General features: G+C 34.2%; 1 protein-coding gene across 2 annotated transcripts; it reads left to right on the top strand.

The window, feature by feature from the left end:
* The first annotated feature begins 9,484 nt into the window (after positions 1 to 9,484).
* LOC109187183 (probable lysophospholipase BODYGUARD 3) lies at positions 9,485 to 13,732 on the top strand. 2 transcript variants are annotated; one of them, XM_019337305.1, is made up of 4 exons: positions 9,485 to 10,574; positions 10,817 to 11,145; positions 11,270 to 11,469; positions 13,245 to 13,732. In XM_019337305.1, exons 1-4 carry the CDS (start codon positions 9,965 to 9,967, stop codon positions 13,570 to 13,572), a joined length of 1,467 nt encoding a protein of 488 aa, XP_019192850.1. In that variant the 5' UTR covers positions 9,485 to 9,964; the 3' UTR covers positions 13,573 to 13,732. The 2 variants fall into 2 exon arrangements, with proteins under 2 accessions (XP_019192850.1, XP_019192849.1); XM_019337304.1 differs by having other exon boundaries at positions 9,487 to 10,574; positions 13,239 to 13,732.
* The last annotated feature ends 3,051 nt before the right edge of the window (positions 13,733 to 16,783 follow it).

Here is a 16,783-nt window from a genome sequence, read left to right as displayed (position 1 = left end):
CTGTTATCGTAACTAAATTTCACATGCTTTGTTATTGGTAGACACTTGCATGCTATGCTCGTTTGATATTTCACCCCATCACAATTTTGTATTTTTGGAATGGTAAGCAATTCAAATATATAGTTTGTAAACTAGGAGAGGTAAATCACACAAAAAAAAATTGTATAACTAATTAACTCTATTAAAAGAGTGTTAGCAAGAATTGAACTTATGATATTCAGGTATGAAAATCATGTTCACCCACTTAGCTACCATTTTCGAGACCATTTGGTCCCTATGTTGACAATGTTATAGCCGAATTAACCCCAAGGTTACAAAAACCTTAATTTTGATGGTTAAATACCCTAATGTTTCATGAATAATTTTGTAATTTCGCATGATTCTTCTCTATATATACATTGATTCATGCTTTTTATTTTTGGGTATACTGCATTTGGTATTTGGATCTTGTGAATAACACTAATCCAATTGAGACTTAGTCAGGCCCCTCAAGTAGCAGCTCTTCCATGGACATTACTACATATATACCCGTTCAAACTCTCAACTTCATTTCAAAATTAATTGCATTAAGAGGAAGAATACTGCAAATTTACAAAAATGATCCTAAAAAGTCAAAATTTTAATTATTTAACATTTGAAATTAACATTACCGCACAATTAAAAGACCAAAAGTATCACACTCTTAAAAATTTGTGTTTACATATAGTTTTATGTCTTAAAAAGTGGCCAATGACCTTGTGGTCTAGTGACATGAAGTTGTTGGGTAATAAGGTCGAAAACCCAAAAATAATAATCCTACGAAAAGATTATTATTATGTGAAAAAAAATAGGCTAATATTTGAGAAGGAAAAGGTGGATGATTTGGTTAGTGGTTAGCACGAGTTGAACGAATCGTTCTTTTCCTTAAAACCTTATTTGCTACCTCTCACAAGTACTAGGAGCGTTGTAGCCTAGGTTTTCCATGATAAAATGTGCTACGGTTCAACGTTTGAGCACCCAAACCATGAACCCGACGAACAAGAGCAAAGCTAAGAACACAGTAGGCTAAGAAAGGAGTAGAAGCAGAGAGTTTTGAGAGCTGGAAAATATATTTTTCTGTGTGGAAAATCTGCTGCTACTACTGATTCTTATATATGAGAAGGTGGTGTAGATAGCATTCATTTTGGCATTTAAAACTGATATTATTTCAATCTTTGTAACACCTGAGATTAAATTCAAAAAAATATGTTTTCAGGACGACAGTCGTGCGCACACGAGCTTAGGCTTGTTTTGGGATTTGATTTGCACCCCCTTGCGCGCGAGAGAGAACATCTATGCTATACAATTTAATAAGTATAAAAAGAGCTCTTGTATAAATAGTGGGGCAAATCCTCTTCCCAAACCAATGTGAGACAAAAGCATCACTTTTCCCCTTCATTTTCCAACTCAAATGGGTCTACTTTGAGAATCAATATCTCATTCATCCATTATCCGTTTTGAGCGTACAATATATCAATCTCTTCGTCTTACTACGAAGTATCCAAATCCACTTTGATCCGACCCAAATCGGAAGTGGACCCCACTGATAATTGTATCACAAAATAGATACTTAAACTGCCATTTTATGCCAATTTATGCTATTTTTTTCCAACAATCCCCCACGTGAATGAAAAATTGATTTTTAAGGTATTTTGAAATCGGAAACAACTGTGTTCAACGGTTGATCCCTGCATAGGATAGGTAGGGATTACCGCACCCTTTGAACATTCTCTTGTGAAGATACATTTACTCTGCTAGCTGTACGGTAGAGCGCGATGTCTTTGAACTGACTGTCGTTTGTGTAGACGATGACATATCTCGCACAGGAACCTCCCAACCATGCTATGATCTCATGACTGTGCCCGTTTTGGTCGTGGGTCACCATTCCTCGTTCTGAAAGAGTTTGTGAAGAATTGTGCCCATCAATTCTCCTTTGAAGCGACCCTCAATTCCGAGTATCCCGCATACTCACACATGTCAACCGACATTTTCGAATCACTAAAGCATCAACATGCTAACCTCGTGCAGGAGCCACTGTTCTAACGAGGAGTGGAAGGGAATCCGAGACCCCCACAGTGACACGCTCCATTGCATAATTTAGTTGTCCCATTGAACCTAGGTGCCAGCTAGGTTGGGTATCCACTATAGAACTTTATACCAAGGGCTTTAGACCCATTCCTCGTCTCAACTTCTCCACTCCTTCTTTACATAACCCTTTGGTTAGCGGATCCGTTATATTGTCTTTTGACTTTACGTAGTCAATCGAGACAACACCAGTTGCGAGAAGTTGTCTAATGATATTATGTCTACGACGCACATGTCTAGACTTACCATTATACACATGACTTTGTACTCTCCCAATCGTAGCTTGACTATCGCAATGCACGCATTTTGGAGGTACAGGTCTTTCCCAATTTGGAATATCCTATAAAAAATGGCGTAGCCATTAAGCCTCTTCACATCCTTTGTCCAAGGCTATCCGCTCAGATTCCATATGGATCTAGCTATCACGGTTTGTTTAGAGGATTTCCATGCAACGGCTGCACCGGCTAGTGTAAACACGTAGCCACTCGTGGATTTAGAATCCTTAATATCATATATCTAGCTAGCATCGCTATACCTTTCAAGTACAATAGGATATCTCTCATAGTGCAGTCCAAGGTCCCGAGTATACCTCAAGTATCTCATAACCTTCACTATTTCCTTCCAGTGCACGGTACCAGGGTTACTCGTATATCTACTGAGTTTACTAACCGCCAAGCAATATTCGGCCTAGTACAACCCATAAGATACATCAAACTACCAATAACCCGAGCATATTCTACTTGAGAAATACACTCTCTGTGGTTCTTGGTTAGATGAATGCTATGATCTAATGGCGTTCTAGTCTTTCGATCACCATCCATGTTAAATTTTTCAACGATTTTATGATTTTAATCAATATAATGTGATTGGCTCAATACAAGACCATCAGGTCTTCTAATGATTCTAATCCCGAGGATTAAATCAGCAAAACTCATATCCTCCATGTCAAATCTCGCATTTAACATGTTTTTGGTAGACTTGATCATCTGATCGTTACTACCAACGATGAGCATATCATCTACGTATAAACAAAGAATGACATAGCCGTCTATCGTTTCCTTAACGTAGACACATTTGTCACTTTCCATTATTTTAAACCCATTAGTTAACATCGCATGGTCAAACTTCTCGTGCCATTGCTTAGGCGCTTGTTTCAAACCATGGAGCGATTTAACCAACTTACACACTTTCCTTTCTTGGTCCGGAATCACAAACCCTTCGGGTTGTTCCATATAGATTTCCTCATCTAACTCGCCTAATGAAGTTTATTCTCGTCACGGGAGAATACGTGTCGAAGTAATCAAGGCCCTCACGTTGCCTGTAACCCTTGATTACAAGCCTAGCCTTATACTTTTCTATGGAACCGTCCGGTTTCATCTTCCTTTTAAAGACTCACTTGGATCCTAAAGGTTTACTACCCGGAGGAAGATCAACAAGTTCCCAAGTGTGATTCTGTAGAATAGAATCCACTTCACTTTTAATAGCATCTTTTCACATTGGTCCTTCCGTAGAAGTCACGGCTTCTACGTATGTTCGAGGCTCATTTTCTATCAAACAAGATAGAACATCGGGTTCATTTTCTAATAAACAAGTTAGAGTACTCGAATCATACTCCAACAAGTAAGTTAGAAAATCAGGACGAAATGATTTTTCAACTCTCGCCCGCTTACTACGCCTTGGCTCGAGCTCGAGTTCTTTCTCAAATCCATAGTTTTGTCAAATGTTCGTTTTGACGTACTCGGTCCCTCGCTAGACCTACAAGGAAATACATTTTCAAAGAAAGATGCATTTCTTGATTCTATTATTGTGTTCTTATGTACGTCCGGAATATTGGACTCGCGTACTAAGAACCGATAGGCACTACTATTATGTGCATAGCCAATAAAGATAGAGTCCACTGTCTTAGGACCTATTTTTACTTTCTTAGGTGTTGGCACCAACGCTTTGGCAAGACACCCCCACACTTTCAGGTACTGGTAGGAAGGTTTCCTACCGTTCCACAGCTAATAAGGAGTCTTATTGAGCTTCTTACGGGGTACCTTATTTAAAAGGTAATTACTTGTAAAAATCGCCTCACCCAACATACTTTGAGGTAGGCCCGAACTTATAAGCATCGCATTCATCATATCTTTCAATGTACAATTCTTTCGTTCGGCAACACCGTTCGATTGAGGTGCTTAAGGTGTCGTACGCTCGTGTATGATACCTATACTTGCACAAAAGTCACCAATAGGTGCTTCATATTCACCACCTCTATCGCTTCTAACCTTCGTAATCTTACGATTAAGTTGGTTTTCAACTTCATTCTTATAAAGAATGAATTTTTCGAAGGCTTCGTATTTGCTCTTTAGCAAATACACATAGCAATAACGTGTGCTATCGTCGATAAAAGTGATAAAATATTTATTACCACCTCTCGTATGTATCGATCTAAAATCGCACAAATCACTATGGATTAATTCTAGTGGTTCAGTTTCCCTTTCAACCGATTTGAAAGGTACTTTGGTTAGTTTTGCCTCAACACAAATTTCACATTTGTTATTTGTGTTAATTTGAAAATTAGGAATATGGTGCATGTTAATTAATCTACGTATAGAATTAAAATTAACATGACCTTTTCAAGTCTACCATGCCACAGACTGGAAGACTCAAGCAAGTAAACATAATTAACTTTTCTTTTATTCACGACAATAGCCCATCAGTTACATAACATTTGCCTACAAACATTCCTAACTTAGACAAAACAACCTTGTCTGACTCGAACACCATGCGGAACCAATGCTTGTTCAGCAGCGAGCCAGACACGGGATTAATCCTCAGCTCTGGAACATACAGCACGTTCTTTAACATTAGTTCCTTTTCGGAAGTCATCTTCAGAACCACCTTGCCCACGTCTTCCACATCAGAATGAGCAGCGTTTCTCATCCAAACCTTCTTACCCTCAACGGTCTCAAAGGTGTTGAACATATCTCTGTTGCAACATAAATGTCTGCTGGTTGCACTAGTATCGATGAACCACTCTCGTGGGTTAGAGTCCACGAGGTTCACCTTGGTCACCACAGCCGAAAGGCTAATCTCGGCCTCCTTCTGACTGATTTCTCCAACAACGTTGGCTTCAGAACTCTTGTTCTTCTTCCTTGGAGCCTTGCATTCAGACGACTTGTGGCCAGACTTGCCACAATTAAAGCATTTACCATGAAACCTTTTCTTGGTAATGTCTCCATTCGGACATAGCTTTCGCTTGTCCTTCTTGTTCTTCTTGGAGCTTTTACCGTGTTCTACAACAATGGCCTTAGCGACATCAATGACAATACATCTCTTGTCATTCTTCCTGTTCCCTTCCTCAATTCTGAGTCGCTGGATCAGGTCCTCCAAGTTCATCTCCTTTCGCTTATGTTTAAGATAGTTCTTGAAGTCCTTCCACCCTGGAGGCAATAAGTGGATTATAGATCCCACTTGGAAGGCTTCACTCAGCACCATACCCTCGTCACGGATCTCATCAAGGATTAGTTGCAAATCTTCTACCTGACTTGGCACGGTCTTGGAATCAACCATTTTGAAATCAAGGAATCGGCCCACTACGAATTTCTTTGTGCCAGCATCCTCGCTTCGGTATTTATGATCCAAGGCTTCCCACAACGCTTTCACTGTGCTAATCTTGCGATATACATCGTATAACGCATCACATAATCCATTTAAGATGTAGTTTCGGCAAAGGAAGTCTGAAACCTTCCAATAGCCAACCGTCATCACGGATTGGGCATCTTGTTCCTTCAACTCCGGAACCTTCTTGGTCAAGAACCTTGCCAAGCCGAGAGTTGCCAGGTAGAACAACATCTTTTGTTGCCACCTTTTGAAGTTCGATCCACTACCGGTGAACTTCTCCGTCTTTCAGCCGAACCACTTGGTACCGTAGGTACCCGCATTGTAGGGATGTATCCCTCGGTGCTCCCACCATCTTTGAACCAACGTTCACTGGTGATGCTTTGGAATTTGCAACGTTATTGCTATTCCCACCACTGTTACTCTCAACAACATTCTCCTTCCCTTGATTGGGCAGTACGGTGTTCTCCATTTCTTCTAGGAAATTAGAGACAAAGAACAACCAACAAGAAACAAGGTAAATAAGGTTTTAACATTACTACATATATATTCGTTCAAACTCTCAACTTCATTTCAAAATTAATTGCATTAAGAGGAAGAATACTGCAAATTTACAAAACTGATCCTAAAAATTCATAATTTTAATTATTTAACAGTTGAAATTAACATTACCGCACAATTAAAAGACCAAAAGTATCACACTCTTAAAAATTTGTGTTTACATATAGTTTTATGTCTTAAAAAGTGGCCAATGACCTTGTGGTCTAGTGACGTGAAGTTGTTGGGTAATAAGTTGGAAAACCTAAAAATAATAATCCTACGAAAAGATTATTATTATGTGAAAAAAAAAATAGACTAATATTTGGGAAGGAAAATGTGGATGATTCGGTTAGTGGTTAGCACGAGTTAAATTAATCGTTCTTTTTCGTAAAACCTTATTTGCTACCTCCCACAAGTGCTAGGAGCGTTATATCCTAAGTTTTCCAGGATAAAATGTGCTACGGTTCAACGTTTGAGCACCCAAACTATGAACCCGGCGAACAAGAGCAAAGCTAAGAACACATTAGGCTACGAAATGAGTAGAAGCAGAGAGTTTTGAGAGCTGGAAAATATATTTTTCTGTGTTGAAAATCTGCTGCTACTACTACTTCTACTTCTTATATAGGAGAAGGTGGTGTAGATAACATTCATTTTGGCATTTAAAACTGATATTATTTCAGTCTTTGTAACACCTGAAACAACAGCCACTAACTGGGATGAAATTCGAAATTCAAAATTGGAATTAATTCCGTAACAGTTGAATTAATCCTTCCAATAGTCAGTTGAACTATACAGTCACGTACCGTATCGGCGTGAACCGCAGCGCAACGCACCGCGCTATGTACACCGGTAGACATGAACCGCAGCGCGAAACATACCAGTAGACCAGGCGGTATGTACCGTAACGCATTGCGCTGTGAACCGCAACGCGAAACGTACCGATAGACCAAGGCAGTATGTACCGCGTGTCTACTGCTGCGATAGACCAAACCAGTAGCTCATTGGAAAAATAATAAAAGTAATTCGGAAAATTGGCATAACATAGCTCGCAAGGCCTTAGGTTTGGAACAAGCCTTTTCCGGCTCAATTTGGGATTTGATTTGCACCCCATGCGCGTGAAAAATGGCCTCTATGCTATACAATTCAATAAGCTTTAAAAGAGCTCTTGTATAAATAGTGGGCAAATCCTCTTCCAAAACCAATGTGGGACAAAAGCTACACTTTTTCACTTCATTTTTCCAACTCAAATGGATCTACTTTGAGAATTAATATCTTCATTCACTCATTATCCGTTTTAAGCGTATAATATATCAATCTCTTCATCTCACTACAAAGAACCCGAATCCACTTTGACCCAACCCAAATAAGAAATGGACCCACTGATAATTGTACCACAAAATAGCTACTTAAAATGTCATTTTATGTCAATTTATGCTATTTTTTTCAACAGAAGTGGCTCTGTCAATTGGGATGTTATGATTTGAGCTCTAGTAGGGCGGTATTAACTTTTTGTACTTCATTAAATTAAGAAAGTAGTTATGAACAGATAATACATTGTAATAGAGTTCGTAGTACTTAAAAAAAAATGGTGTTTAACAAATGAGAGAGATAGACCAATTCTTGTAAATTAAATATTTCTTTTGTTCTGGGATGTACGTACCTACATTGCCGACTTGTCTTAACTCCGTAAATAAAATAATATAATATAATAAATACTAAGAAACTGAACACTAAAGTGAAGTTGAAGTAATGATAATATGAAGTGCAAACGTACGTAAGTTGTGTTATGCCCATAAGTAAAGATAAGTAGAACTACAGTTTGGACTTTAGCAAGTGTTTAATTATTAGTCTTCAAGAGGCTGAGCTGATAATAACTATTAAGTTCAATTTTATAGAATTAATTAAGATTTTGATCAAGGCTGTAAGTAAGTTCAGTGACTGTACTAGGGGTGTAAATGAGCCGAGCTGCTCGCGAGTCGCTCATGAGCGGCTCGGTCAACGCTCGACTCGAACTCGGTCAAAATCGAGCTCGGCTCGAGCTCGAGCAGCTCGTGGATTAAACGAGCACGAGCCGAGCTTAGGTATTGTAGGCTCGTGGCTCGACGAGCCGTTCGCGAGCCTTATAATATATTATATAATATATAATATATAATATATAATATATAATATAATTATATTATATTTAGTATATAAAAAATAATAATTAGGGGAGGGAAATTAAAATACTTTAATAATTATGTATGGATAAAAATAATAAAACAAAGTAGTTTAAATTTTAAATCAAACAGGTCAAATTTGAGATCAAAATTGAGCTCAAATTCGAGCCTAAACTCGAGCTCGAATTCGAGTCTGAACTCGAGCTCAGGTTATGGCTCGAATTCGAGGTCGAGTTTGAACAATCGAGCTGCTCGAGCTCGAGCTCGAGCAGCTTGACAATTGCCGAGCTCGAGCTCGAGCATCAGTTCACAAGCTCGAACGAGCTCGAGCTCGAGCTCGAACTCGAGCAGTGCTATCATTAACGAGCACGAACATGAGCCTACCTAGGCTCGGGCTCGGCTCGACTCGTTTACACCCCTAGACTGTACCAAGCGTGTTGGATCGCAATGCAACTAGGCAATTCCAGCATCCCACAATCAAAACGTGACGCTAGTGCTAACATTCCAAGTATAATGAAATAAAATTGGACCTTCACTATTAACTATAATTTTTAACATATTGATAAGCGCTTTGTTGAGTAGGGCCGGTAAAGGGGTCATGTCTAGTACCCGGTGACTGGGGGATTGTTGGGCAGAGGCGGTTAAAGTCCCAAGGGCCAAGTCCAAGTCCAACACCTAGCATGTCTTGAACAATATGATGGTGGTCTATAAATAAAGAAATAAGTTATGTCTTCGCTACTAATTATAGCTTTTGACGTGAGTATTAAGTGTTTGATCCTAACAAATAGTATCAAGCCATGTCTAAGTACCTAGTGGCCGGGATTGTTTGACAGAGACCGATAAAAGTCCCAAGATCAGAGCGGTTTATAAGTAAAGACTAACTATAGCATTTGGCACGGATAAGCGCTTAACAGAGTTAATTGATAATTGGTATTAGGGTAGATCACATATTCAAGTAATGAAACTGAGATGAGTACAACTTATTAGGAAGATTTAAGGAGAGCAACAGAAGAAGGTTTTGTATTTATGTAGTGTGTGAATATGTATAGGTTTCTTTGTTTACACGTAGGTTCAACCACCACCAAACTTCTTTTTTATTTTTATTTTTTTTTTCTGAATACATTTACTCCCATCTGTTAGCTGCATTTACGTGTCTTCAAACATCTCTTTATGTATCCACCATGACCATTTCTCTTCTCTCCACCAAATTGTGTACATATATTATCTTTGCAAGTCAAGATTTCAGGAAGAAGCTAACATAGCTAGAGTTCTGAACACCCACATTGCCATTGCATCTCCCTCCTTTTTCTCCACTACCCTTTTGCAGAAAGCCTCTGATATTCTATACCCATTGCCCATACTCCCTTGTTTTTTCTCCATTTCTTTTAGAGAGGGGAACGGAGAACGAAGAAAGACAACCATTGTTGCGTGGGACATTACCTTGGTGGCACTCTGAGCTAGCTTTTATCCGCCTAATGAGTGCCATCACGGTAGTAAAAGTCCATCTTTGTGAATCTTGACGTTTCATTTTTTGTGATTATTTTGGGTGGCAGCTAGCGACAATGGCGGTTTCAGAGCGAACTAAATGGGCTCTACTAATGACGGGGAGAGCTGTCAACGATGTTCTTGGCTTTGTCGTCTTCTCCGTCCTCGACATTCTGGATTTTGTCCTGTGTTACACTTACAAAGTGATAGATTTCATCGTTGAAGCGGAGTGGAGGTCGTGTTACTGTTCCTCGTCCAAAGAAGCCATAGCCAACGGCGGCACGATCTTGGTCTCCGAGCAAGGAGAATCCAAGATTCTGTGTCTCACCTCTTCTAGCAAGTTACAGCTAGAAGAGGTTTCGGACACTCTGTACACCCGGCCGTCGTTGGTGACCCAGGTCTCCAAATCCACCGTGAATGAGCTCAAGATGCGGCGCAGAGTGGAGAGCAGCGCTGTGAACATTCACCAATCTTGCGGCGACCATCATCATAACAGGATGAAGCAGAAGGGCAGGGTGAGATCGAAGTTCACCATCAACTCCACCATTGTTGAAATCCTTCAAGGGAAGATCGGAGGGAAGCAGTCACATCCCGTTCCCAGATGGTCGGATTGTGATTGCAAGACTTGCAATTCTTGGGCATCTTCTTGCAAAGACACATTATTCGTCAAAGTCGATGGTGCCAAAGGTATCTATCAATCTATCTAGACTTAGCTCACTAGTTCAGTATGCAGAATTTGGGAGAGACTCAGCAGCAACAGCAGTGTAGGGATTATGTCCAAATTTCATAGATCCCGACTTTGTCTGCTGAGCTACTGAGTTGGAGATTTAACCTCCTTTCGGGGGAAGAAACATGAAACTTTGTTTTTTCCCATGTTTTTCCGGTAATGACAGCAATAACTTGGGTGTTTTTCTTCCATTATTTTCAAGAAAATGCGCAAGAAGATGTGTTGTTCATCCACGGATTCATTTCCTCTTCTGCATTTTGGACGGAGACGCTATTTCCCAACTTCTCAAAGTCTACGAAATCCACGTACCGGTTGTTTGCGGTAGATCTGCTTGGGTTTGGGAGAAGTCCCAAGCCAACAGACTCCCTTTACACGTTACGAGAGCACCTTGACATGATCGAAAACTCCGTCCTCCACCCCTACAAGGTCAAGTCTTTCCACATCGTCGCCCATTCTTTAGGCTGCATTTTGGCCCTCGCGCTTGCGGTCAAGCATCCTGGACTAGTCAAGTCCCTCACATTACTCGCCCCAGTAAGTTGCCATTTTTTTAGAAATTATTAATGCTTCACTATTTAGTGTTTATGTTTAGCCTTTGCTATTAGCTATAGCTTTTTGATCCAAACTGTTAACACTAATAATGATGTTATGGGAGCAGCCATATTTTCCGGCACCCAAGGGGGAACGAGCGACGCAGTACACGATGAGACAATTGGCGCCGCGACGGGTGTGGCCGCCGATCGCGTTCGGGGCGTCCGTGGCGTGTTGGTACGAGCACGTAAGCCGGACGGTGTGCCTTCTCATCTGCAAAAACCACCGCGTCTGGGATTTTCTCACCAAACTCATCACCAGAAACAGGTCAGTTTTTTTATTTTTTATTTTTGTGTGTGTGTGTGTAATCCTCCTCTCCTCTCCTCTACTTGATCTTCTCTCTTGGTTGGTGGTTGAAGAAATTAAAGAAGCGTGTCAACGGGACCAATCACCTTGACTACTTTGACTTTTATACAGGACCATTAATCAATTCTTAAACTAATGAAATACTATCACTTTATTTAATGAGTTCAACTACATGTACTCCTAACTCTTAATCCTTCACTTTTACTTTCTGACATAGCGGATATTAATAAGTTATCTTTCTTCTTTTTTTTTTTTCTGTGAGTCCCATAAAAGTATTTACGTCAAGATTTTGAGTATGAGAGTAAAAGTTCGAGTGGGGAATCGGAGTCCATATAGGAGGTGTTTGGTGATAAATGTTAGCTGATTGAGTTAATGAGTTTAACTAGTTAATAGTATTAACTGATTGTAAAAAAATGTTTGGTAGATTAGTTGTTAGTTGATAGCGGATTACATACAAAATGACATTCTCAAAAAGTTGATCAAAAAAACTATTTTGAATAGCTTTTTTTAATTGTAGTATTTTAGAGTAATAAGTTGTTACAGAAAGCTAATTAATCAAATACACATACTGGTTGTTTAACTAAGTCAAACAGTTAACAGTTGTCAAACAAGCCAAAATAGACTAATAGGCTAACTAGTTTATCAAAAAGGAACTTTCAAAAAAAAAAAAAAAAAAAAAAAAAAAAAAGTTTATCAAAAAGGAACATAGTATTTTCTTTATTTAATAACTCTAATTTTAAACAAAAAAAAAAAAAAAAAAAAAAAAAAATTCATCGCGATGTGACAGTTTTAATTGTTTTGATTCCTAAACTAACGAACTAACAAAAATTTTAACGGTTCAAAATTATAAATTACGATTTTGTTCCTATATTGATTAATAGGGTCTGCATGCTTAATACAAAAGTGACCGACTTTAGTGGTCTTTATTGGTGAAAATCAAAATACAACCTAATGAAAAATTAGAGGGACAAAGTGCTATTGACAATTAAAAAGATGAAAATAAATATCATTTTGTATGAATATATCGATGAAAAATGATTTATTTTCTTTTTTAAATAAAAAATATTTTTCTTTTCGGATTATACATGGTGGCTTGAAAACTCCCAACGGTATTCTCTAATTAGGTTTGGTTGTCCTAGCTGCCTCAATATTATGATTTAATGCAGTTACACTACGGTCACTGTGAATTACCTTTAAAATAATGTAATAACATCTAACTAGTTTTATTTTGGTATTATATGTAACAATATAATCCAACATGTTACAGACTTATAACTTATTAATATAAAATGACAAATATATTGTGGCTAGTAGTTTTTTATAAAGTAGAGACACCTATAATTATTCTGTCAGAGTCGAAGTATGAGACTCTGAGAACGATGAAATTTTACTTGTTTTGAGCAAAGTAGGGGTACAGCTAGAGTTCATGTCACTTCTAAACAATAATTAATGACATTAAAGATTATCCAATACCATGCAACGTAACAGCCCGGCTCCTCACACTTTCTTCTTAGCAGCATTTAATGTTTTCATTCATATGCATATATAATATGACACAAGATGAAGATGTTGGTCCATTCATAACAACGCTCCACCAACCGCATCTCCCTACCCACTCAATTAATTCGCCGCGAATATGTATTTATATATTTTGTATTTGTTTAAGTAAACAATATCGTTGCATCAATTTTTACTCGAGAATTTCTGATAATAGAGAAAAATATATGTAGGATCAGAACGTATCTGGTGGAGGGATTTTGCTGCCACACGCACAACGCCGCATGGCATACCCTACACAACATTATTTTTGGGACGGCCTGCAAAATGGAAGGATATTTGGAGGTAGTGAAGAACCGGCTGAAGTGTGAGGTGACGGTTATTCATGGGCGAGACGACGAGCTCATCCCGGTGGAGTGCAGCTACAACGTGCAGTCAAGAATCCCCCGGGCGCACGTTAAGGTGGTGGAGGACAAAGATCACATCACCATTGTTGTTGGGAGGCAGGAGGCTTTTGCTAGGGAGCTTGAACAAATTTGGAGAAACTCAAGCAGTTCAACTACCTAGGTCTGATGATCCAAAACAAGTAAACAACCACCCTACATAAATTATTATCTTGTGTCCGGTTTAAGGAAATTGGACCGAGAAATTCTGATGTCCATAAGGAAATTAGGAGTTGATCTTGCTTGAGTGGGCAAGTTATAATATATAGTACTCCCTACATATATTGCTAAATGTGTAACCGGGTTGGGATGTCAAGTATTTCTATTTAATTATATAAAGTATTATTTTGTCAAAAAAATATAAAGTATTATCATAAGAAAAAACCCGAAAATTACTACTGATTTTTATACCAATCATTTAAATTTGATTTTTGAATCAATTTCAATTCTAGCTACTTTTATTTTTTATTTTGTATACTTTAGTCAAAGTGATAATAATAATAATAATAATAATAATAATAATAATAATAATAATAATAATAATAATAATAATAATAATAATAATAATAATAAATAATAATAATAATAATAATAATAATAATAATAATAATAATAATAATAATAATAATAAATAATAATAATAATAATAATAATAATAATAATAATAATAATAATAATAATAATAATAATAATAATAATAATAATAATAATAATAAATAATAATAATAATAATAATAATAATAATAATAATAATAATAATAAATAATAATAATAATAATAATAATAATAATAATAATAATAATAATAATAATAATAATAATAATAATAATAATAATAATAATAATAATAATATAATAATAATAATAATAATAATAATAATAATAATAATAATAATAATAATAATAATAATAATAATAATAATAATAATAATAATAATAATAATAATAATAATAATAATAATAATAATAATAATAATAATAATAATAATAATAATAATAATAATAATAATAATAATAATAATAATAATAATAATAATAATAATAATAATAATAATAATAATAATAATAATAATAATAATAATAATAATAATAATAATAATAATAATAATAATAATAATAATAATAATAATAATAATAATAATAATAAATAATAATAATAATAATAATAATAATAATAATAATAATAATAATAATAATAATAATAATAATAATAATAATAATAATAATAATAATAATAATAATAATAATAATAATAATAATAATAATAATAATAATAATAATAATAATAATAATAATAATAATAATAATAATAATAATAATAATAAATAATAATAATAATAATAATAATAATAATAATAATAATAATAAATAATAATAATAATAATAATAATAATAATAATAATAATAATAATAATAATAATAATAATAATAATAATAATAATAATAATAATAATAATAATAATAATAATAATAATAATAATAATAATAATAATAATAATAATAATAATAATAATAATAATAATAATAATAATAATAATAATAATAATAAAATAATAATAATAATAATAATAAAAAAAAAAAAAAAAAAAAAAAAAAAAAAAAAAAAAAAAAAAAAAAAAAAAAAAAAAAAAAAAAAAAAAAAAAAAAAAAAAAAAAAAAAAAAAAAAAAAAAAATAATAAAAAAAAAAAAAAAAAAAAAAAAAAATAATAATAATAATAATAATAATAATAAAATAATAATAATAATAATAATAATAATAATAATAATAATAATAATAATAATAATAATAATAATAATAATAATAATAATAATAATAATAATAATAATAATAAAAAAAAAAAAAAAAAAAAAAAAAAAAAATAATAATAATAATAATAATAATAATAATAATAATAATAATAATAATAATAATAATAATAATAATAATAATAATAATAATAATAATAATAATAATAATAATAATAATAATAATAATGATAATAATAATAATAATAATAATCTATACTATATATAAAAACAAAATCCTCCATTTTAACTTCCCTCTTAAAACACTCTTATTGGTTCTACAATTGTATATTAAAATATGGAAATACAATTCCTATTGGTTTTACAATTGTACATTAAAATATGGTAATACAATTCATAATACAATATATTCTTTCCAACTTTTCTATTTGTACCAAGTAGTTTGTGGTCCATTGGTATTTGGTTGCTCCCTTATGTGAAAGGTCTAGGATTTGAGCTTGGGTGTAAGCGTAGATTGAAACAATAAGAACAATAACAATAATAATGATAAATTGGTCTTAATTGTAATTAAAAATAAAATTTTTTAATAGAATATTATATATGTAATCTATTATTTTATATACTTATAATTATTTTTTTTGAATTGATATATTGGTCTTAATTGTAATTAAAAATAAAATTTTAGAATGAACCGGCATCAAAATTTTTGTGAATAATTTTGTATTTAAATATGAACAAAAAATGGCACTTTTAAATTGTATACTTTATTTGTTAAATTTTTATGCATTATATTTCGACAAAAAATTTTAATTACATTTTTATTTTTGTTATAGAACTTGGAATCCGAATAGATTTGAACTCAATTACCTCACATATAGAGATTTTCTAGATCATCTAGACTTCTATCTTTATTTTCAGAGGTCTATTGAAATTTGAACTCTATCTTTATCTTACCTTTTATACATAGAAATCTGCCAAATTTAAATATTAAAAAAATTTCTCTATCCCTATGTTCTTGTCTCTCTATTATTGTCTTTGTTCTTATAGTTTATTCTATTATATTTAGATTGCATCTCGTAACAAAAATAATGAAGGTCCAAATTAAACTATTAGACAGAGCCTCTATTTTTAATGGAACGGCCCAGTTTTCCGTTAGGCAGCAATTATATTGTGGACTGCGGTCCAAAAACGGCGCCGTTACAGTTAACGGAGCGCGCATGTTTGGTGTATTAATTACCAACTGAAACTACAGTGTATCTAAACTGACACTGCCTCACGTATTATTGTTATATTATCAAATGAAACTGTAATTGAATTGAAATGAAATTGTAGCTGTGTTGAAATGAAACTGCATTGTATATAAAATGAAACTGAATAACATTTCACATATTTGAGTGTATATTGTGCAATGAAACTTAGTTATATCGAAATGATAATGTAGTTATGTTTCAATAAAACTATAGTGTATATAAAATAAAATTAAATAACATTTTCACATATTTGAGTGTATAAATATCGAATGAAACTGTAGTTATATCGAAATGAAACTGTAATTGCGCTGAAATGAAATTGCAGTGTATACAAAATAA

Source organism: Ipomoea nil, unplaced genomic scaffold, assembly GCF_001879475.1.
Source record: "Ipomoea nil cultivar Tokyo-kokei standard unplaced genomic scaffold, Asagao_1.1 scaffold1420, whole genome shotgun sequence".
Classification (NCBI taxonomy): domain Eukaryota; kingdom Viridiplantae; phylum Streptophyta; class Magnoliopsida; order Solanales; family Convolvulaceae; genus Ipomoea; species Ipomoea nil.
Note: the sequence above shows the minus strand (reverse complement) of the source record. Positions and strands in the feature narration are given on the sequence as shown.